Source organism: Chinchilla lanigera, unplaced genomic scaffold (genome assembly GCF_000276665.1).
Source record: "Chinchilla lanigera isolate Chin_1 unplaced genomic scaffold, ChiLan1.0 scaffold00032, whole genome shotgun sequence".
Lineage (NCBI taxonomy): Eukaryota > Metazoa > Chordata > Mammalia > Rodentia > Chinchillidae > Chinchilla > Chinchilla lanigera.
The window spans coordinates 1,611,676-1,635,992 of NW_004955433.1; the positions used below are offsets into that span (position 1 = coordinate 1,611,676).

Sequence of the window (24,317 nt, forward strand, 5' to 3'; positions counted from 1 at the left end):
ATCCAGCAGCCAGAATGAAGTGAAGGCAAGATGTGATTACTTGTTGTTCCCCCAGTGGCTTTGTCGCCAAGTAGGCGATGGGGTGACCTTCTGAAAGACCTTCTCTGCTGCTCTCTGGTGGCCCCCCGGGACTGTACTCTCTGGGAAATGACTGTGAGGCCAAGAGGACTTCAGCTGCTCGAGGGAATTATTTCCCTTGGGATGCTTCCAAGTCAGACCTTCACCAGCCTTCTCAGTGCTGATGCCTCGGCTGGCGCCCTTCCTTCCCTGCAGTTCCTCTCTGCTGAGAGGCAGCAGTGGAAGCGTTTTGATTAAGAATGCAGGCTCTGGAGTATCAGCTCTGCTGTGTAGCAAGCTCTATGACCTGGGGCAAGTTACTTCTCTCATCTGTAAGACAGTAGCAGCGCCTGCTTTAGAGTTGCAGTTTGAATGAGTGAACACACAGGGTTTACACTGATACCTGGAACACTGGTCTGCAGTGAAAGTTATCCAAGCTAGGTGATGGCACATGCTTATAATTCCAGTTACTGAGGCTGAGGCAGGATTCCAAGTTTGAGGCCAGCATAGTCAATTTAGCGAGAACCTGTCTTAAAAGAAACAAAAGTTATCCAGGGGAAATACTAGTTAAAATAATAACAGCTTTCTTCTGAAAACTGCGCTCAAACCCAAGCTGCCACCCTACCCTGGCAGGAACTGAGCAGCTCTTCTTCTGTAGACTGTATTCAAGCACAGCTCACCACTTTCCAGTCTGAGCACCAAGGCTTGGGTTAGATACTCCACCCTCCATCTGGGCTTCTGTCAATTTAAAAAATTCCTCTGCTGATGGTTGTACTTCTATGTCGCATTGTGACACACCAAGTGCTGTGTCCCACCCAGCTTTGTTATCTTTTTCAAATAATGAGGAATTAGCCAATATAGCTTGAATGGTAAAAAATAGACAAAGCCTTATTTCGTGAGTAGTATGTTCTGCCAGCCCTTGGCCACATTCATGCATTCTTAGTCTACTGCCAGACTTACCCGAAGGGACTCCAGTATTCCCTCCCTCTATGAACTTTTGACTGAAGGAGTGAAAATCCTTCGGGTCCACTGGATAAGACTTGGATACGATTAGTGCCCCACATCCTCATGGTTCACAATTTTATTCCAGCCTTGCTGTGTGGATCTTAGTAATGTGTAGACCTCAGAGCTCCACTTTTGGCCCCAGGCGTCTCTGCTTAGCCCTTCTAACCTCTGCGTGTACAGAGGTTACCATGCTGTGAACTAGCCCTGGACTGATGGTGCTGGTGAGTAAATGCTTCCTCTTTTGTCACTGAAGTAGATAGGATAAACTAAATTCTGAGGGTCCCAACTGGGCTCACGTGTAGCCCAAGGGGCTGATTAGCTCTATGATCCCCTTAAGGATGGTTTTCTCTTCTTCCTGTTCCCTTTTCCCAGTCCCCATTCCTTTTCTCCTTAATCACGCCCTAAACTAACTGCATGTACACAAGTCCTTGTTGCAGGCCCTTGTGTTTTGTGGAAATATGGAGGAAGAACAGCTTGTTTTCTGGTTAAGAGCTTTTTTTTTAACCTTATACAAATAAAGGGTTATGAAACTATTTTAGATGTTAAAAAAATGTTCCAAACAAACTGACCTCGTACGAGTTTTTCAGTACTATTTGCTGGATGTGGGGGTGATCGGGCTGTGACTTCTGTCACCCCATTGATCGCCAGAGTTGATGCGGCTGATCTGGCTGGCTAGGCAGGTGTCCCCTTCCTCCCTCAGTGCTCCATGTGCTGCTCCATGTGCGTCCCTCCCGAAGCTGCGTGCTCGGTGGAAGAGGATGACCCCATGCCCCCACCACAATAGAGGTGGCCATTCCTCGGTCAGGGGTGCGCAGGTGCTGTGCTCCCCTGCTAGAACCTCCAAACAAGCTCTCAGGGTTCAGTACTATTTGTTGAAGAGCTTACTTCAAAGTTTTAAAAAAATTACACTCAAAAGAGAAAAAGAAATTGGATATATTACTTAAACTTTTCTATAATTTTCAGTTCTAGTTCTTGGGAATAGAGTTACATTCCTTAGGATAAAAGGCTTGCTTTTGAGTATATAGTATGTACTTTGTAACTTTTGAAATTTATTCAAGTCAGTTACATTTTTATATTCTAGGAACTAGATACTGAGTAAGTGAGGAAACTATGGTTTTAATGACTGAGCTGTGCACTTGGGCCAAAGTGTAAAATGTTTTGAAAACAGAAAATTTTGAGCTTGTACTGCCTGTGTAGAGTGGGAAAATGAGGTAATTCTTGAAACAACCTAAATTAATGGAGAAGAATTTGGAGGATTTGCTGTGAGTGTTCTCATTTTGTGGTTTGATTTCTGTGATGTGTGGGCAGTCTAAAACTAGTACCCTGGACTGTTGCAGCAGTTTGGTTGTTCACCTTTCAGAGTTTTTCCAGCCTTGATCAGTTTCTTGGAGCTTTTTTAATCACTACTCTCCCAGGGAATGTTGGATGCCTTCAAGATGGAGCACTTTTTTTATCTCTGAGACTTATCGAGCAGTCAGATTTGTTCCATTCTAAAACTAAAATTCTAAGGTATTTTGGTGAATTTAAAGCAGAAAATTAAGGCTTCAGTTATTGAGATTACTAGTAGTCTGCTGTCACTAGCTGCAGCTCCCTAGCTGGCTCTTAGGCTGTGTGGAGGAGAACCTACATCTAAATTGGATTTTATATCCCAACAAAAGCGGACAGGGATGGGGTGGGGGAAGTGGATGGTGCCACTCTGACTTAATAGAATGGAGATTTCTGTAGGTGTGTGGGGAAATGGGGGTGCTTCTAAATGTTGCCAATTCTTCTTGAAGAACTTGTATTCTAATTCCTCAGTGGTTTTTTCTATTTCCTGTTCATGAAGTCAGCAAACATTGAGCCCTAGTCTACATGATGTAGAAGTGAAGATTTCAAAACCCTTTTTTTTCTCACTCCCAGCACACCACAAGTTAAAATCAAAGCCAAATGGGTTACCCCATCATTAAGATGTAGAGATCTTAGAAAAAAGCTTAAGTTTAGAGTTAAGTTACCGAGACATAGGTTGTTCCTACCTCATGTCTTAATCATGATGGTGCTTTCACCCAATCTGATATTTGAGGACTTTCTATGTTGGGAGTCAAATAATGTTTGGCCTTTGGCATTGGCAGAATTCTGTTTGGCTTTTCTAACCAGTGTTCAGAACTGGCCTTGCCCTTGGATAGTGTCTGGAACTTGGCTCAGCATTCAGAAAGGGTGGGGCCCATTTCATTCCCTTTTCTTCTACCTTTAAAATTTGAGGAGTAATTAAAGGGTGATTTCCAGCTGTCTTTCCTCCCAGCGTATACCATTAGATATTTTATTCTTTTTGGTTAAGGCAGAGATAAAAAGGGCACACCAAAGGGAATTGGAAAGTTGTATCAGTATCTGGAGAAAATGTTTTCAGACTCTGCCAGATTAATTTGTACTCTCCATTCCCTCTACAAAACACGCTGACTGCCCACAGCATTCCAAGTGCTTTTGACTGCTGGACTGGCATTTTATTTTAGGGCTCACAGGCATTTCTGTACATGCAGCAGGGCTGTCTTACTGCATCAGTTTTCTGTTGGCAGACCTGCTGTTGTAGAAATCATCATATTTGCATAAAGCAATTTTATGTTCTATAAACGCATGAGATGTAAGTGTGAAAAGCAAACAATTTCTAAATTAAATGTTTTGGAAAGATTTGATGAAGGTGAGAGTTTTGCTGAAATAAAACCTAGGAATTTAATATAAGTGAGACAGTTGTACAAAGTTGGAGAAAAATTGTAAGTATCTAAAAAGTCTGCACTCAGATTGCATTGATAAAAATACTTTCTTTAAAGAAACTGGAAACTCTAGATATGTCTGTGAGTTTACACTGGGAAGACACCCTTATTGGAATTTCTCTCAACCATTGTGATGAAAAAGCCTTGGCCCATTGTCAAAAAATTGGTGAATGCCTATGAATATTTTTAAAATCCCAGTCTTTAAATACTTCCCCAGGATCTGCTCCTAACAGCTTTGGATAAAGGCATGCACATATAATAACAGCCATCCCCCTCAGCTTCTGCTCCCTCGTTTTCTTGGTCCAGCCTTGTGTCCCTTGGTGCAGGCTCACTGTGTGCACAGCTCTCCTCACATGCAGACCTGGGGGAAAAGGCTGAGAAGTTCTGGTTTGGCCTGCTTTGAGAGGCAGATCTCTCACTTGGTTTATTTAACTTTTCTTATACTGTGAGGTAAATGATTATCATGTTTGTTTTTTTCTGATAACCAGATTTAATGATGAAAGGTTGCTGGAAATAGTACCTGTTTAATCAGTTTCTCATAGATTATTCTACAATAAATGGAAATACTATTCTCGATGCAGAATAATCTCATTTTGGAAAGGTGAGATTAATAGTCTTTTAAATTCTTTCTTTGAGCTGGGTGTGGTGGCACATGGCTGTAACCCCAGCACTTGGAAGGCAGAGACAGGAAGATGGCCTTGAGTTTGAGGCCAGGCTGGCCTCTGTAGTGAATTAAAGGGCTGGATTGTACAGTGAGACATTGTCTCAAAGAAAAGGAAAGAAATTAAATTCTTTCTTTGAGATTTTCTATACTCACTGTATCTGGATATAAGAATCTGTCTCATATGTAGAGAAAATTACAGTCTCGATTGTTAGCCTGGCATTTAAGTGTCTTGGCTGTTCGACCTAAATGGTACATTCTAGCTACCAACCTTGGCCAGTTTTCTGTCATTCAGTTTTAATCTTAACCATGAGAAAATTAAGTGTTAATAAAAGTTATTTTTCTATTCCTAATAAAGGAAGTAGGAGAAGATAAATTGGAAGTTGAAATGTGTGATTTTTCTCTATTTCTCAAACTAAAACTGGAGTCATTTTCAGTTGTGTGTTTTTTTTTCTCTTTAAATGTACTTTGCGGGGTCTGGGGATTTAGCTTAGTGGCATAGCGCCTGCCTGGCAAGCGCAAGGTCTTGAGTTTGATTCCCGGTACCGGAAAAAAACTGGGGAAAAAAAAAAAAAGGTACTTTGGAATGTTACTGCTGACTTGCACATTGGTTTTGCCACTCACTCATTGTGATGTACACATCTTAGTGATTTCCTAAGGGAGATTGTGTGGTTCCACGTGTTTTTCACTTGATTAGATTTCAGTGGCTGAAAGTGTATCTTCACAACACCTTTGTGTTGGTACTGTTACGTAGTGTTTTAACCCAATACCTTCAGCCCCACTTTGATGGATGAGGACTCAGACAGCTCAAGGTAAACAGTGGTGGTCTCAGGGTCAAGTCTTCCGATGCTGGTGACACACTCTTCAGATGCTTTTGAAGTAGAGGTGCCAGCCTGGGCTGCAGAGCAGTGCTGCCACACACCCATCTGTGATGATGGGAAGTGTGCTTCAATGTAGTGTCCATATGTGACTAATGAACCCTTGAAACGTAACTGATGAAGCTGTGGAACTGAAATTTTTATTTTGTTTAATTTTGGGCTAGGAATATAGCCCACTGTCAGAACACTTGCCTAGCAGGCATGAGGCCCTGGAACCCATCCACAGCCCAAGTAAATAAGTAAGTAAATAAATAAATAAGGGATTTTAGTGAATTGACACTTAAACAGCCACATGGGGCTAGTAGCTACCGTAATATATAGCATAGTTTTAGCATAGAGATATTTAGAGTCTGTTTCCTGCTTTGAAAAACTTTATTAACAAAAATTCCAAACATATATAACAAAACAGAGCAGTGTATGAACCCTTCCATCCCATCATCCAGGCCAGTTATCAACTCATGGCCAATTCTTACATCATCTTTTCCCCCTGTCTCTAGCTTCCTTCCACCCCTCCTTCTCAGATTGTTTTGGAATAAGTCCCAGGCACCATCTCATCTCTTTTCTTAAGAGCCAGGGTGTTGACCTGAGGAAGGAGAGGTAATGCGGGATCTTGAAAGTCATCTATAATTAAGAAAAGAAAGTGAAATATATGGATGGTAAAAGGTATGATTTGACAGAGATAGGTAATGAGTATTTGTAGACATGTGATGGTCTGTATGCTTGAACTGCTTCATCACCATCATTGCAGTAATAAAAAGCCAGGTTTGAACTCTGAGACAGAGCAGTTCCTGTGCCAGACTTTGCTTACCTGTGTTTTGGGCTTGGGCTTTGGGCTTATGCATAATTTAAAACGCATATTAAATACTGTCCATATTCAGTATTTATCATTGAGCTTTATTGAGTGCCAGCAGTGTTGTAGCATCATGGAAACTTTGAAAGGTAAAAACAAAGCTGAGGTTCATTTTTTAGCTCAGTCTCCAGAAAACTTAGGAACTTAGTCCAGAGAGAGACAGCTTGGTTTGAGCTCATATCAAATGTCCTGGGCTTTCTGCAGACCGTCCCTGCCAGACCTACAGATTGGCTGGGTTGATTCATTACCTTCTGGACCGGTCCAGAAGGCCTGTAAGATTTGTTTCCTTATGACCTTGGAAATGGAGATGCTGTGCCTGAATCTAACCACAATATTGTAGATACTCTTATTGGGGGAAGTGTTTTTGTCATTGACAATGTAAAGGAGTCACGTAAGAAATTTTGTCTGTTGGGCTGAGACTTTTATGTCTGTTTCTGGTAGAGCTTATTACAGGAAATGCCTGTTTATTTTCTGTATTTTGGTTCATAAAAAAGAAATCCTTGTAGTAGAGACATTTTAATCATATGAACACCTTGAAGGAAATACTACTTGCAACACTGATATTAACAGAGCATTTCTTACAACATAAAGCAAGAATTGTAGCTGTGCTTTTGCCATTGAATTTAGGAGCTAATAATGATTTTGTTTCTTATGATAGAGTGTAGAATATGTAAATCCCACATTTGGAACCCTGTTCTTAGGACTTAGGGGAATGCACTTGTGATGGTTAAAGAACCTTGTATGATCAGAGATGCTCCTAGGATTTGGCTAATCTGTCTTGTTGATAGAAAAAGATAACGTACATTTGAAGAAGAGCTATATTAGCAGCCTTCTGTACCATGGCAAGCTTTCCATGGCAGCAGGATGCTGTTGTTTTTAAACATGACCATGTCTCCAGTAGAATCTGCCTATTGGGCTCGGTTAGTCTTTTGTTAACTGTGTTTCTGGGAGACAGAATATCTCTTCAATCTCATCATCTGTGTTGCAGTGTAGCCCCATTTACTTTATCCCAGGGCTGGTGGCGATAGTGAATAGTGGGACAGGACCCCATGTTAGCATTCCACTACTTTAGCAAATACTTGAGGCAGTCAGCTTATAAAGAGAAAAAATTCATTTTGGCTCTCACTTTTGGAGGTGCCTGTACAGGATCAGTTGATGCAGTTGTCCTTGGGCCTGTGATGAGACAGCCCACCATGGTGGGGAATGCATTCGAGAGCAGAACTCTTGCAGATGGGAAAGAACAGGAGTGGAAGGACCTGGGGTGGCACTCTTTCCCTCAAGGGCAGTACCCCAGTGACTTGAAACCTCCCTCTGGGCTTCACTTCCTAACATACCATTTCTAGTAGTGCTAGCTGGGGACTAGCCCTGTAACACATGGGCCTTCAGGGGACACTAGAGATCTGAACCATAGTGTTACCCTAAATATTAATGCTACTGCAGTATGCAAATCAAGATCCACGCTGTTTTTTCAGGTAGTCCTCCCATGAAGTGAGTCTTCTTGTCTCCATGTGACAGAGACATTTGATCTGGGGTAGGGCTGAGGATGATCCCGAGGATGATGTCTCGTCAGACCAGACATGCTGTCCTTTTCATGCAGGGCAGAGACCAGAAATTGTGAAGGCTTCTAGAACTCTGACCTGATTAGCCAAGTATAGCACCTATTTTCAGCAAAGAGGGTACAAGATTAGTACAGAAAAGCAGCATTTAAAAAATTAAGTTTATAGATTTTCAAATGCCTTTGTCAAACACCAAGTTTAAATCTAACAGTAACACAGAGAAAATAAATTACATAATCTAGGTCTCAATGATTATATTTTATTACAGTAAACAGAAAAATGTTTATGTTGTCATACATTAATAATAGAAACTTACCTTATGTATTTTCTTTAAAATAGTTAACGATCAATGGCTTATCACAATTTTGGTAAACTGTTTGTTTCTGAATTAAATTACTGATGGTATGGTAAAATAGTAAGGGAGACACAGAAGCCATCTTTGATCAAAGTGAGCTTTATTATGTAACTTATTTTTTGTTTTTTGTTCTTTTATTTTTGTGGTACTGGGTATTGAACTCAGGGCCTGGCATGTGCTAGATAAGTCATCTACCACTGAACTACATCCCAGCCTTAAGAATTTATTTTAATTTTAATTTTGAGATAGGGTCTCACTGAGTTGACCAGGCTGGCCTTGAATTTGGTCTTCCTTGCTCAGCCTCATTGTAGCTGGGAATACTGTGTAGGGAGGCACCACTGTGCTTGGCTAGCTTATTTTTTGGCTGGAAAAAAAAGTACCAAAAAAAGAAAACTTTCATGTTCTTCAGTTAAACTGCTGTGACTATGCAAGCACACTCTGCCTCCTGCCTCTGGCTAGAGAAGTACTGCACAGTTTTCAGTTTGCAAGAGAGGATGTACATTTAGAATTTTAAGGGAAATTTCTGTCTCTCAAATTTTTGGCAACATTAAATCAAATATTTGAAAAATACCATGTGGGTCACATAAACATGTTTGTGAGCGGACTCTGCCAATTTGCAGTCTGATTTGAATTGGAAAAATTTATTTATTATTATTAAAATTCTTTTTTTGGTATGCCTTTCAGCTCCTTTAAAATCTGAACAATTAAAACATGGGGGTATGGATGTGTGAAAAATGTACTTGTTTTAAAAACTGAAGTGAACGGAGAGCTTGAAGTCTGATTTGAAGTGTATAGGTCATTTCAGCCAGCATCGAAACCTTTCAACTGTTTCTTTCACAGGATCTCTCAAAAAGGGATAGAGATTCCCAGCAGAAGAGGAATCAAAGTTGACTTGTGGTTGAGTAGGAGCACAGCAGAAATCCAGAATGTGTGGCAGGCAAGCAAATGTGCCTCTGCAAAAACCTGTGCTATGTATAGTGAATGGGGCTGGATTATTAATTTTGGTTGAGATCCAATGACAATTAATGGCTGTTCTTACAGACTGTAAATCATTTATGAGTTGGGAACAAGGATGATATAAAATGCAAGTGGGTATATGTAGAATAAAGCCTGTTACTAAATTCCAATAAATTATTAGTGCTATAGCCAAGGAGGAACTTTTAGAGAGGTCACTGAATCCAGAGGCTTTTTTGTTGTTTTGTTTTGTCTTTTTGAGACAGGGCCTTGCTATTCAGTTCAGATGCACCTTGAGCTCACTTGTAGCCCAGGCTGGTCTCGAACTAGCAACAATCCTCCTGCCTCAGCCTCCCGAGTACTGGGATTACAGGCATGCGCCACCACACCCGGCTCAGAGCTTTCCTTTAAAGTAAGGAAACTGAGTCCTGGGACTAAAGCTGTGACTTAAATTTCTCATTAACCCTTCCCTACCCCACAGGAACCTGGCAGTCTCCCTCCTTTTCCTTTTTTCTTCCTGCCTATAGACAAGTGTGTCCTCTGGGAACTATTGGTGACAATTTGAGAATCTTGGGAAAATTGAAAGGCAGATGTTTCATAAATAAGGTTTTTTAGGAAACATTGTCCTGGGAGGATGATTTAGCCTGTTTAAAAGACAGTGGTAAATTTTCTGTAGCTTTTATATGCATTTTGATATTCTTTCCAAATGCCTCTCATAATACTGAAAGTATAAAACTAGTTGAACATCAACAGTAAAAAGATGTGACAGAAGTGTCCATTCTGCAAAATTTTGTAGTAGTTGAAATATATGAAATAGTTGGTATTCAGACACTTCTCATCTACAAAAATTATAGTTTCATATGATAATAGTTTAGGGAAAGGGCAGTAAAGTGTGTAGGGTATCTTTTTACTTTGTTTCTTTTTTTTTTTCCTGTGGTACTAGGGATTGAACCCAAGACCTTCACACGGAGCTACCACATCTCTGGTCCATTTTTTATCTCGAGGTAGGGTCTCCTGAAATCACCAAATTATCCAGGCTGGCCTTGAATTTGTGACCCTCTTGTTTCAGGCTCCTGGAGTACTGGGATAAGAGGCTTGCACCACCATGCCTGGCTATCTTTCTAGCAAAGATACCCTTGTTTTTTTGTTACCTTTAACCTTTCAGCTCCTCTCATTTCATCCTGCTCAAATACTGTTACCCTGGAGCATTTTTACTAAGAAACATGGGATTAGAAGTTAAAGACTCTGTGTGCACATGTGGAACAATCTTCCTTTCACATTTTGTTTAGCTGGACACCACTCCCTGCCTTGAAAAGACTCCCTAGTTGCAGCCGGATGCTGGATTTGTTTGTGGATTTTCAGACCAGCAGAAGCAAGTTGGAAATAGAAAGTGCTTCTCATGCTCAGTCTTGTTTAAGAGCACAATGGTTTAGATACGCTCTACTAATATTACAGCCTACACTGACCATCTCAGACTCAAAGACATTGTCTCGTTACTGTAACCATGTCCTGCTCATTCTGATTTGGCGGACGGGAATGAATGGGCCCACAGAAGGCAGTATTAGCCCTTGTCTTCTGCTTTTTTTTTTTGTCTTTTTGAGACAAGGTCTTACTGTGTAGTCCAGGTTGGCCTTGAACTCACAGTGATCCTCCTGCCTCGGCCTCCCCAGTGCTGGGATTACAGGCATGCACCATTACACCTGCCCTTCTGCTTGTTTTCTAAATTAAGTCCACAATTGAATATTCCTGTGGCTAAACCAACTTTTGTAAAAGAAGTGGCATTTTATTATTTTGATGATTACAAAAGTATAAAATAAGAGACATTTGAACTTAATTTAAAAGTTACAGGAAAATTTGAGATGTCATCTGAGTCATATTTCAGGTCCCTAACCAAATAAAATAAATCTTTCACTTTAGGCAGCAAGTGAATTAATAAATGGATGCATGCTCATTTTCCCCAAGAAACTAGAAAAGAGAAGCCCACCCAAAATCCAGTCAACAGGAGTAAGCCAGACTCTACCAACTTCGTGGCTCATGGAGAGCAGAGTTGCCACAGCTGAAAAAACACAACAAAGGATCCATCACAAACAGCAACTTGCGAATGTGATCTCGCTCTACTACTTTAAATAAAAGGTTTAATAAGAAATTCACTTCGGACATTTCTAAGCTCTTTCTAATTTATTTTAAAATTCAGGTGTTTACTTTAGTTCTTAAAAAATATTTTATAGCTGGGCTTGGTGACATATGCTTATTATCCCAGCACTGTGTGAGGCAGAGGCAGGAGGATTATAAATTCAAGCCCAATGTAGGCAATTTAGTGAGACCCTGTCTCAAAATAAACAAGTGTGGGGAATGTACCTCAATGCAGAGGCCCTGGGTTCAACCCCCAGTACTGTCAACAAACAAACTCAAATCACAGTACTTTTTTGTAAACTATAGAGTTAAAGGATCCTTTTTTGAGGATGAGTTTTCCAAAGGAAAAGATTATTCAAGAGGCAAGAAGTTGTTGTTTTCCCCTGCAAAAACAGTTATGTCAAGGCTCTGCTGCCAGGTGACATGAGTGCTCTTCTGAGATGGGATACCTTCACTTCCAGTCCCCACTAGACAACTTGCAGGGCCCCATGTGTGTCCCTCTCTTTATCTTTGAACATTACCCAGAGACAGCTTTGCCCCTGGCCATGCCCGTCCTCTGCATCGGCTCATCCTTTAAGGTGTCTGGGCTTCTTAGGTCCCCCCAAACTCACCCTGCAGAGTCCCCCTTAGGCTCCTGTACAAAGTAGACACCTTCTTGTACTGTAATAGTTTTCATGTCTTACGTTTCTTAAACACAGTATAACGTGGCTGACAATTATTGTTTCAAAAGTACCTCAGCAGTTATATACTCAGGTGTCCGCCTATGTGGAGGAACTTAATCAGTAAGAATTACTAGAAGCATAGCATCCTAGAAGATTACAGAACAGATGCATAACCTGCTAAATTCTCCCCAGGAGTTCTCACAGTTAACATTGTTTAGTGGTTGAGCACTTGACAGCAGGGGGCTTTGGAGGCCGGAGAAATGAGCACATGCAGTGGGTTTAAACTTTTAACTTTCATTTTCCCTGTTTCTAGTCTCAACCCAGTTCTCAGCCCTGGTTGCACACCGAATTGGAGTTGGTAGTGTAATGTAATTTACTCCTGTTAATCAGAGAACATGGCAATCACTGGGTAAAGCAGTCTTGGCAAGTGACATAGGTAATTCCCTTTGATGCCATATTTAGGGCCTGCCCCAGGGTTCTTTTTCCTAATAATTGAAATTATATGTATAGCAATGAGCCTTGAAGTTGTTTTGTGAGGAAATTAATGGGTTGCTTTCAGTGTTTTATTTTCATTGCGTAATTGTCTTCCAGAGAACTGCCAGCATACTTGGTGAAGGTTTAAGTAATAATACTGTGAGAGGTGGTGATTCATAGCTGTGTGTGTCCTCTGGGAGTGAAAATGACAGGAGTTGTGAGAAGAATAAGTATTCAATTTTGTGATATCTATGTGTATATCTTACATAAACCTACTTGTGTGTCTAACAAAATTGATAGCAAAGAACACATTAAATATTGCTTACTACAGAATTGCTTAATGTGGGTGAGACTCCTAGGTGTGTTATTTCATTTGAAACTATAACAAATGTATTATATATAGAGATAAGACAGATACTATCCTCATTTTACAAAGATAAAGAATTTAAAAGTATCTTGCCCCAAAGTCATCCAACTGAAAGGTAGCAGAGCTGGAGGTTTTATGTTACTGATGTTCTGACACCATCCTATGCTACTTTATGTATTTATTTTTCTCTTTTTGAGACAGGGTCTTGCTATGCAGTTCAGGCCGGCCTTGAGCTCGTTTTGTAGGCCAGGGTGGTCTTGATCTCACAACCATCCTCCTGCCTCAGCCTCGCAAGTGTTAGGATTACAGGCCTGTACCACCATGCCCAGCATACTACTTTATTTTTTATAGAGGTTTTTTTTTTTTCAAGTTGATCCCTCGCTTAAGATATTGAAATTTTAACACTAAATTTAAGAATAGCCTATAGCCTTCTTGCAGACTTGCCTGGTTGTATATTGGTGAAAGGCAACATCAGTTATTTTTAAATTTTAAATTATTTTACTCCCTGTTCTGGAGCAGAATGTTGTAGTTGTTTTAGCTCAGTACTTTTTAATTATGATTTTTCAGTCATGTCTGGGTGTAGCATAACACTTATTAATATACCAGGATTTATAGCTTCTTAAAAGGATAGTATTCACTTGTGAAAGAACAAGAAAATCACTTTGGAATGGACACAGTTTCAGAGCTATTCAGTGATACACTCCCTATCCTGAAAGACCAGAAAGACCCAACAGAGGTCCAGGTATGAAAGGACAAGTACAGGTGGTTCTTCCCTTTAGGTGGGTTTGTGTCTTGATAAATCCATAGTGAGTGGAAAATGCAGTTAATACCTCTAACAAGGCCATTGTAACCTAACAACACAGTTTGTTGTAAAGCATCTATTGCTTACCTGTGTGATTTTGTGGCTGACAGAGCTGGACTCATCACCACTGTTCAACATCTCAAGAGAATATTGTGCCATGTATCACTAGCCAGGGGAAGATAAAAATTCAGAATCAGAGTACAGTTCCTACTGAGTATGTGTTGGCTTCACACTGTAGCAAGGTTGAAAACCCTAAGTGGCACCTCATCATTAAGTCTGGGGCTGTGTGTAGTTGTCATAGTGCCTCAGCTGTGCCCAGTGTGGTCTTTTAAAAAATAGGCCTTTTGAAATATGAAGATGTAAATTACTTTCCTAAAGTAATTATGAAGTAAAGGTGGCCAGTGGCCCCTAAGACTCAACCAGCTCTAGGTGGCTATGATCCCGACTGCTGTGATTTAGTAAGATTGGCTGTCTGTCCTTGTGCTTACTGGTTGTATTTGTTTCTTTGTGAATGACCTATTTGCATCCTGACCTCAATCCGCCCCTCTGTTGGCTGTCTCTTGTTGACAGCCATCCTTTCTTAAATGCTTACATATTTTCTACTCAACTAGGTATCTTTTGTTTTTGGTGTTTGCTTATACAGGAGCTTAAGTGTGGTGTCTTTTCTTTTTGGTTTGTACTTTTGATGTCTTTCTTTAGAAATCTAGTTCACTTTTCACTGAAATTCATTTAAGTATTATTTTGTGCTTCCTCAGTGGTTTGGAGGGGATAGTAATATAGCAACTGGTGAGAAATTAGTTCATTTATATAGAAGGCATCCCGAACCGTAAATTAAGAACAACTCAAAGAGGCTTGGAACCTAGGGCATGAAAGGAGGGGGATCAGGAATCCTCTTGTTAAGGACAGGCCTTTAATGTCCTGTGATTTTCATAAACTTTTATGAGATAACTAACACTGCTTTGTAATTAGCAGTTGAGTATAAGCTAAAATGGAAGACAAGCAAGGGAGCTCTTAAGTTAGCAATAGGGTCCTTAAGATTGTTTGTGTGTGTTTTGGATTAGACATCTCATTTTAATATCAGGTATTTTATTTCATTTAGTTGATTTCCTGGTTTATAAAGCTCAGTTTACTTGGCAGTAAGTTTGAGCGAGCAAGTATGCACAGCTATAATCCTAGCATTGAGGGAGGCTGAGGCAGGAGGATCACAAGTTCAGGTCTTTCCTGGGCAACTTGGTGAGACCTTGTCTCAAAATAAAAAAGGCTAAGGATGCAGCTGAGCTCTAGAGTACACCTGGGTTTGATTCCCAGTATCTCTCTCTCTCTCTCTCTCTCTCTCTCTCTCTCTCTCTCTCTCTCTCACACACACACACACACACACACACACACACACACACACAAAACAAAGCTGGGAATGGTGGTACACATCTGTAATCCCAGCACTTGAGAGGCTGAGGCAGGAGGATCTCTGAGTTCAAGGCCAGTGTGGGCTACCTAGTGAATTCAAGGCCAGCCTGAACTGTGTAAAAGGACCCTGTCTCAAAACAAAACAAAACAACCAATTTTGAGTGCTCACCCTGAGGCAGGCGATGTATCTAAGAATTCCTTGTGCGTTATCTCTTTTAGTCAGTCACAGTCCTTTTTTTTGGTCTTTTTGAGACAGGGTCTCACTGTGCAGTTTAGGCCGGCCTATAGTTTACTTTGTAGCCCAGGTTGGCCTGGAACTGCCTCAGCCTCCTGAGTGCTGGGATTACAGACGTGTGCTGCCACTTCTGGCCACGGTCTTAAGAGTAGCATTATTGTTATGCTGTTTTGCAGATGAAAAAGACTTAAAAGGGCTAAATAATTTGCCCGAAGTCCACAGTAGTTAAGTAAGTGGTAGTAGGGTTGTTTTTTCCTGAACTAACTCAAGAGATGCCCTATGTGATCAGAACACCTTTTAAAAAAGCAGACAGTCATCCTGGTATCCACGGGAAAGATAACAAAATAAGAGATGCTCAGGTCCTTCTTCATAGAGCCTGTACACTCTCTCATATACTTTAAAATCACATCTGAATTACTTACTATACCTAGCGCAGTGGAAATGCTGAGTCAGTAGTTGTGCAGTGAAAGATAAGAAACCATGGCAGATGGTAAGTATAGACATGCTTCTCTCCCTGAGTGCTTTTCATCCGTGTTTGGTTGAGTCTAAGGATGAGGATCACAGATGGAGAGGACCGACTCCTCTTGAGTATACTGATGGACCCTTGCAGTCGGTGAGAGCCCCTTCTGCTGTACTTTGGGCTCTGTCTGCTGCTATGTGTGGAGGAGTTACTCTGGAAAGTGAGGCACACTTTCAGACCTTTGCCACTTGATCCCTTAAAAATATTTTTTTTTTCTTTAAAGCAGGGCCAAATCCCAGTTACACAGAAGGCTGAGGCAAGAGGACAAAGCCCAGCCTGGGCAATTTAATGAGACCCTGTTTCAAAATAAAATTTAAAAAGACCTGGCTGCAGATTTAGCTCGGTGGCAGAGCTGTGGTTCAGTGTGCTGAGGCCCTGGCCCTCAGTGTGGCAGGGAAAGAAAGAAGGGGAGAGGGGAGAGGAGAAAGCCTGGCCCCTCCTCCTTTCCTATCCTGGCTTTGCCCCTCCTGCCAGCGTGATACGGGCCAATCTCCTGAGCTGTGGCCTTGCTCCCCAGCATCTGTCACCCCCTGGCCCTGGGGAAACCGACCTGTCACTGTGCGGAGGTGCGACACAGCCTGGCAGCGAGTGTGCACCTGACATCGACACTTGCACTGTGTAGGGGAGTTTTCTGTTCTGATGCTCAGAGGGCAGCACCTCCCCTTCTCTGTCTGCGGCCCCGTCCGCAGACAGCAGCCCCCTCTTGGGCCACCGCTGTCAGTTCAGGTCTCCAGACAGACGGGATGGAAACTAACATTTGTTTATGTGGAAAATTTTTGAGGTGCATTGTTGGTAACATATCATAATATCAATAATATCAATGTGGGTTAAAATCCAGGCTTCGTTACTTGCTCTGAAACCTTGGTTTTTGTTTTTTTTGGTTGAGTTTGTCAGTCCCCCCCCTCTCCCCCGAACAGGGTCTCCCTAAGTAGTCCAGGCTGGCCTTGAACTCATGATGTAGTCTAGTCTGATCTCAAACTCAAGGCGATCCTTCTGCCTTAGCCTTCTAAGTGTTGTTATTACAGGCATGTGCCACCATGCCCAGCTTTGGTCTGAAACCTTGGGCAAATTTCTTTTGCATCTCTGTGACTTAGTTGCCACATCTGTAAAATGAGGAGTGGGTAGCTTGTCACAGGCCTGGGACAATATGAAACACTCATGCTTATGTAAAGCACTTCAGTTGGTGTCTGGCATGTGAATAGCACCTTATAATGTTAGCTAGTTTTATAGATTTAAAGCAGTAAGCCACTGTGTAGCCCAGGCTGGTCTCACACTCACAGTGATCCTCCTGCTGGAATTATAGGCATGTACCACCACACCTGGCTTTACCAATTTTTCTGATCATTCATGTTGCATTGGTATTCATAAATGATACTCAGCAACTGAAATCAGATTAAAGCATCCTGGAGGTCCAGTGTTTACTTTCCCTTCTTCCTTCCCTTCTGTCTCAAAATCACCCCAAAATGTCTACTGCTTGTGGCCTGTGTGGACTGTAGAAAAGCCAGTAGCTATGTCGAGACTGACAGTCGACCAACCCCCATAGCAGATGCTGTGAGGCTTTTATGTCAGGTTTCACGGAGTGTTAGCAGAAGAAGGGCTTTATCATTTCACCCAGTTTTTTTATTTGATAGAGAAGAAAGCCAGGGCCCAGGAGAGTAAGTGACCTGCTTAAGGTCCATAAGCCTAGAAGCGGAGCCAGATCCCCCAGGACAGTAGAATGGAGGCGTTCTAGAAAGGTATTTTGGAGGCAGGTTCTTCAGTGGCTTTCTAGTACTTGGTGTAGGAAACCCAGACGCCCCTGTCCATCACCGAGCTGTGTTCAGGACCCTGCTGGTTGGCTAATCTATGGTGAGAAGAACCTCTGAGTTTTGGGGCTGCCTGCAGATACCGTGAATCAAGTGTAACTTAGGTCTCCAGTGCAGTCGAGAATTTATAAGCCCTGGAAAAGGCTATGTCTCCTAATGTGGGTTTCTCTTTGTGCTGCTCATGTGTGTACTGCAGCCTGTGGCCCAAAGAACTTAACAAACACCTCACCAAGGGTGCAGGACAAAGGCCCTTGCGTGCTCTCCCACCCCCAGGGCTCACTTTGAGAGCCCTTTTGTGGTGTTTTTGGTTAGTTGGTATACTTACCTCTGTTAAGACAGAGTGCTTCTCCTTGGCATTTTCCTATGGGTTTTTGTTGTAACTTCAATCCACTTCTATTTTTAAAATATTTGCTTATTAATTTGTTTAATATAAATAATAAACTTATTCCTTGTTAACAAAAATTACATTGTTTTATGAAAAGTCCTGTATTTTTCAAACAGGAAACTTGCACACATCTTTTTACATTTTTTTGGAGACAGGGCCTAACTGCCTAGTTTACTTTGGCCTTGATCTCATTTTGCAGCCCAGAATTCATGGCAATCCTCCTGCCTCAGCCTTCCAAGTGCTGGGATTATAAGCATGCGCCACCACACCCAGCGACTTTTTACATTTTAGTAAATCTCTGCTCTGTCTCTTGATAGAAGACAGCTGGGTCTTCCTTTCAGCTTTTCATTCACTCTGATACAATATATTGTTTTGGCTGAACTGTGTTAAAGAGCCAGCCCTGTGGGGATATGCAGTTGGGAAAGGAGAAATTTGTCTACCCTGGAAGTTTTCCGCTGAAGTAACCCCAGGCCTCCGTTCCTGCTCAGTCCCCTCTAGGGAGGATCTGCGTTTCCTGACAGATGTTGGGAGAATCTTACCTCTGTTAAGATTCTGTACTTAGTAGCTGTTACTTTGAAGTCAAGCATTCTAGTCACTGTGTGCTGATAGTGGTATGGGAGGTAACATTATAAAGAAAAAAGTGCCTTAATGCAAATTCAGGACAGTGTTTACCCCTTATGGGTTCCATGGATAGAGAAGGGTGCCATTATATAGGGCACTCTGGGGCATCAAAACTTGTGGTAATGAGTTTCTCAGCTGAGTGTTGGGTGTATAGTTCTGTGTTCTTTACACAGTAGAGATTTGGTATAAAAGGCTATAACAGTGAGTATGCATAAAGAGAGCTCTGATTTTTATTACTTGGAGAAATAATGAATATGTTCTTTTCTTCATTCAGTCTTCACTTCCTTTTTGGCTTGGATCTTTTTAGACCTAATTTTAAAAAAATGCCTATTGTGGTACATGGGTTACCCATCACAGTTATTTTTCTGTTTTGGTACTTGTGTTACTGGTGTGTGTGTGTGTGTGTGTGTGTGTTACTAGGGATTGCACCCAGGGCCTTTGTACTCAACTGTAGCCCATTTTATTTATTTTAAAAGTTTTTGAGATAGGATCTCCCTAGGTCGGTAAGTAGACCAGGGTGGGCTTAAACTTGAGATCCTTTTGCCTCAGCTTCACAGAGTGCTGGGATTACAGGTGTGTGTTAACACACCTGGCTTGGTACTTGTATTACTGTAACCTCTGAGGTTTGTGATTCCTTCATTGTTGTTGAAAATAAACAGAAGCAAAGACTGTCAAGCTCAACTATGGGGCCAGAATCATGAGATCTCTTTAAGTCTGATAGCTACTCTAATGTAGGTTCTAATTCTCATCGAATCCTATCATGTAAGAACTAGAGGTGCTTTACGTACCCTTGCTCAGTGACCGTTGTCTTCCCATCTGTATTATAGATGATGTAGCTGCAGGCCAGAGAGGTGATATCATCCAAGGAGGCACTGGCTGACTTTGATTTCCAGCAACACACACACCCGTTGTGATGATGATGGTGATGATGAGTTTAAAAAAGCAGGTCCTGGCTAAACTAGGATTGGGGGGCTTTGAGGACTTCCAGCTGTGTCCCATAGTGGTGAAAATCGCTTTGTATGAAGGTACTTGTTTGTTTTGAGGTAGGTGAGTCCAAATAGGTCCTGCACAATGTACTATGCAGTAAAGTAGAAAGAGATGAGTACAGTATTGTGGGGAGAAACTTAGACCATAGGAAAAGGCTCAGAGAGAAGCAACTACTAATTTTTATTAGTGAGGAAATATGGTACTAAATAATGTTTCTTTATTTATTTTTTTTATTTTTATTTTTTTGGTTTTTCTCCGGTACCGGGAACCGAACTCACAACCTTGCGCTTCCCAGGCAGGCGCTTTTGCCGCTAAGCTAAATCCCCAGCCCCTAAATAATGTTTCTTTAAATTTATTAAAGTTTGGTTTTTAGAATGTTTTGCATTGCACTCATAGAAGTGCATTGCACTATAGAAATATTACTGCCTTAGTAGATGATGTGTGAATATAATTTTTAAGGTCTTGAGTAAACTATTTGTAATTACCTCATGGATTGTTAGAAAATCAACACACTAGACAATTTGTGTTGGTGCCATGGTGGCTGGTAGTTGGAACATTTGTTCCAAATTGCAAGCTTCAGGGACATGCATTTAAGGGAATGTGAGTATAATTAAAATACCTTAAGAGATGGGAGCCTGAGTAAATATTATATTTATTAAGTGAGATAACATTGGTGAAATTGCTAATGCAAGGTAGGCTTCGTAACTGTTAGTTTCTTGAGCTTAAAAATATTACTTGCTAGTTACGCAGGGCGTGGTGGCACACACCTGCAATCTCAGCACTTGGGAGGCTGAGGCAGGAGGATCGCCTTGAATTTGAGGCCAGCCTAGGCTACATGGAGAATTGAAGGCCAGCTTGGAATACATTGCAAGACCCTGTCTCAAAAAACCAAGAAGAAAAATGTTACTAGCTTTTAAAGACTTACTTCTAAGTATAAGCTCAGAAGCAGGTAATGGTGTTCTGATGGTAAATCAATTAATTTTTTCCCTTTAATTTTAAATGCCTGAGTAATGTGCATGTTTAACCTGCCCCTTTAGACAGGATGAGGGAATAAATCTCTAAGGTGTTCTTTTATCTCAAAAGGTGCATCTTTTAAAAAACAAGCAGGTTGATAAAAGGGTTCACCAGAGCTTGGCATACTAGCTCACACCTGTAATTCTAGCATTTAGGGAAGCTGAAGCAGGAGGATATTAAGTTTGAGTCCCTGTCTCAAAATCAAAAATATAAAAAGAGCTGGCAGGCATATAGCTCAGTGGTAGATTGCCCTTGGCTTCAACCTCCTAGTACCACAAATAAACACACACACACACACACACACACACACACGAACGCACACTGAAAAGGGTCTCTATTTTCTTGCACATAGTAGGCAGGCAAACAATATTTGTTCCTCTCTAGACCTTACTACCAAGAGGTTTGTTGGCTGGACAACCATATGCATGTGTGCCCCTCAGTGGTCTGTGGGAAGCAGCGGAGGAAGTGATGCGGGTGTCTGTGTGTGAGGCATGTGGCTTTAATCAGCCAGGACGGTTCACTGCATCCTGTTTGTCTTTTTTTGTAGCTTCTTCTATGAAAGCTTTGGTTGATTTTTTTTTTTCCTCTGCCACAGATTCCTAAGCTCTGCTAGAGAACAGTGAGAAAAGGAGACTTAATAGTTTTAGAAAACACGTGAATAAGTGAGCTTTTCAATCTTCATAATCTTGAGGTGTCTTATTTTGCTTCTTTTATGTGCAAAGGACGAGAAATCCAGTCCGGCAGTTGGTGTAGCCGTCTTTTCTCAGACTCGTCTTCCTCTTGTTTCCTGCTGTCCCCACCCGATAGCTTCTTTACTTTCCTTATAAGGCTCCCTGTGGCGCATAGGGCCTGCATGCTGTGACAAAGTGAGTTCTTCTCTATTTCAGATCAGAAGATATGCAGTGCACTTGGGTGGGGCTGGGTGTCCCATGGTGTCCAGCACAAACACTCATTGCTCTGATCTGTAGAATGGTGACCAGAAACAGCTTTCCTAGGCTCCTGGGCCTTTCCTGTGTGGTGGCGAGGACTTTGGAGGCAGTGTGGCTTTGAACCCTGGCCCTGCCCTTTATTTGCTGTGACCCTGGGCAGTGTTACTGGAGCTTCAGTTACCTCAATGGGAATAATAATGGCATCCACCTCAGAGGTGATGGTAAGAAGTAAGTGAGATCCATGTATAGTGCCTGGGTAGTGCCTGCCATACATGTATAAAATGGGAGCTTTGTGTATTTAACTGTAGCAGAATAATCCTCTCCTGAAAGCAAGTGTCCCTGTCATGTTTGGCCTCTTTGCTCCCACATCTGCCCTTCCCACAGCTGACTGGGGCTAAGGAAGGGTTGGAAGGGGCCTGTATACCCCCTCAAACATTGCCGTCTCCACGAACACATGCCGGGCATTTCGGTGCCCGCAGAATGCCTCTGTAAGTTCCTGCTTCCTGTGCTGCTGCACAATGACCTTTGTTTTAGGCTGGAGAAGGCAGGTCAGGTCATAGGCTTTGTGACAACCTGGCCGCTGTGTTCATTCATCTCAGATATACCACTCTGGCCACGTGGAATAGTGTGGAAAGTAAAGCTGAGACAAGATGAGTAAGCAGAGTTTGTCCTCGTTACTTTGGGGGCCGGACTGAGGAGAGCACGGCCGGCTGCCATGCTGATGCTCCAGGGCCACTGGGAGTTTGCAGAACAGAGAGCAGCGGAACCAAGGGAAGGGAAGCCTCAGTGGGGAGGATGCCATCTGGCCCATGCTGTTAAGGCTAGGTGAGAGTACAGGTACTGTCTGTCTGAAGGTGGCTATGCTTCACAAGTACCCAGCTGTCCAGTTTTAGTTGGAGTCTAGCAAAACTGATTTGAACACTGACCTGCCATTTAATTGAGCTCTGGTTTTCTCATCTGTAAAATAATATGTAGGGTTAGGATGATTAAGTGGGAAGATCTTTTGAAGGACCGGGAAGATGCTTGGAACACTGTGGTTTTTCCCTGATGGCTGTAGTGGTAGGAGGGAAGGCCCTGGGGAACACAGGCAGAACAGGTGGTGAGCTGAGGGTGTCTTGTTCATTTTTGCTAACTGTGCTTAATACTTTACTTACTTGTTCTGCTTTTTTTATGTGAAAAGTTCTGTTCTAGTTGATTTATCAAGGACATTGTTGTGCTTCTGTGGTTACAAAAGTGGTGGAACCCATTCTGTCTTTTTCTGTCTGTGAGTATTTTAACTTTTATGATACAGGTCCTTTGGAAAACTCTAAGCAAATACTTTTAAAATATTTTCATCAACTTTTTCACCCGGGTGCCAGAATGTGAGGGGAAATATGTGGTACATTTATTAGTCCTAAATTTCTTGTACTTTTTTTTTTTTTTTTTTTTTTGGTACCGGGAATGGAACTCATGACCTTGCACTTGCCAGGCAGGTGCTGTGCCACTGAGCTATGTCCGTGGCCCAATTTATTAGTCCTAATAAAGCTTCCCTAGATCTCTGTCCATGTACACCTGGTTTACAGTGATACTGCACTATTTGTGCCTGTATCTTGTGGGCTCTGCACTGTTTGCTGGGGTCTTAGTGTCTGGTTGCAGAGTGGGTAGGAAGCTGGGCTGAGGGGCAGTCCTGGGGCCTGACTGCCAAGCCTTATTTCTTACATCAGTGGTTGTAGCTGCCACCCTGAGCTAAACCCACCCAACGGAATCACTACCCAAGTATGTGCATTTGGTGCAATTGTGGTAAAAGGGGTTTAACTCTGTGTAGCCATTATTATAGTAACACGCATGATTTGACCCTCTCTATGTCAGGAGGGATTTGAGGCTTGGATTTTTCTCAAGTTCCGATGACCAAAGTAGTTCTTATTTTTGCCAGTGTAATTATCACTTATTTCTGCATGCTTGTGTCTCATTTTCACTACTTTGATAATAATTATTCTGATGAACCATTCATTCACCTTTGGAAGAATTTAATGGCAGCTACCTGGATCAGTGCCTAAGACTTTTGCTAATTCTCATCTTTTATCTTGGGTCTCGTCTAACTTTCTCAGTTTCTCCTTCCTACAGAATATATGAATTATATAGCAAGGATCTCTTGCCCAGTGATAATCTTTCAGGCTTCCTTGTGAGCATGCTATAGACTCAAAAACGCGTTCTCATTCCTGTGGCCCTCAACTCAGTCTGTTAATCTAGAGCCTCAAAGTGGAGCTGAACCTCATCTCTGTGAGGTTTCTGGGTTGTCCCAGCCCTCTTGTGCTCTGTGGTAGTGCATGTGAAAACAGAACTTCTGCTAGTGCGTATATGTGAGCACTTATTTCTGAGAGTTGATGGGATTTTATAGCATTGGCCTATGCAGTAGAGTTTTCCCCATGTTAGCTTGGCCCTACTTGATTATTCAGACCTGTTAACAGAGACAGTGGAGAGGGTGGAGAGACTTTGGGAACATTCTTGTGAGCAGGCAGTGTTTAAAAGGTTTGTTTTGCATTAGCTGGTCAGGACAAGAAAGCCAGCAGCTGAAATCATCCATCAATAGGATACTTTGAGAGTTGTAATATAGCCTTCTGGGTCTGCTTTCCTAAGCACACCAATATGTCTGTGAAAACTCCTTAGCCATCTTTCTCTGAAGCTGGATGTGTTCCCATGATATGCAGGTAATCTTGGTAAGGTAGAGAGTTGTCTCTTCTGCCCAAAGGAGTGTTTATTTTGTAGTAGTTAGCTGGTCTTATGTCTTAAGAAGGAGACCAGAGTAAGAAAGAATGAGAAAACTTCATCTTGATTAGAATGGCAGGATTGTATTTGTAAGTAATGGAGTTAATATATTAGGTTCTCTGAGATATGCAGTTTTTAAAAAATGCTCAAAGGAATCTTGCATCTAGCTTATCA

The 24,317-nt window shown here is 41.8% G+C and overlaps 1 protein-coding gene across 7 annotated transcripts in view; it reads left to right on the forward strand.

Moving 5' to 3' along the window:
- Sept11 (septin 11) overlaps positions 1-24,317 on the forward strand; it is an 85,574-nt gene that overhangs the window by 5,430 nt on the left and 55,827 nt on the right. Inside the window, exon 1 of one of the 7 annotated variants that reach the window (XM_013516164.1) lies at positions 1,260-1,283. The exons of the other annotated variants lie outside the window; for them this stretch is intronic. Coding sequence (XP_013371618.1) covers positions 1,275-1,283 — 9 coding nt within the window. The 5' untranslated portion in view covers positions 1,260-1,274. Of the gene's footprint in view, positions 1-1,259; positions 1,284-24,317 lie in introns of those variants that run through there. 7 annotated transcript variants of the gene reach the window in all.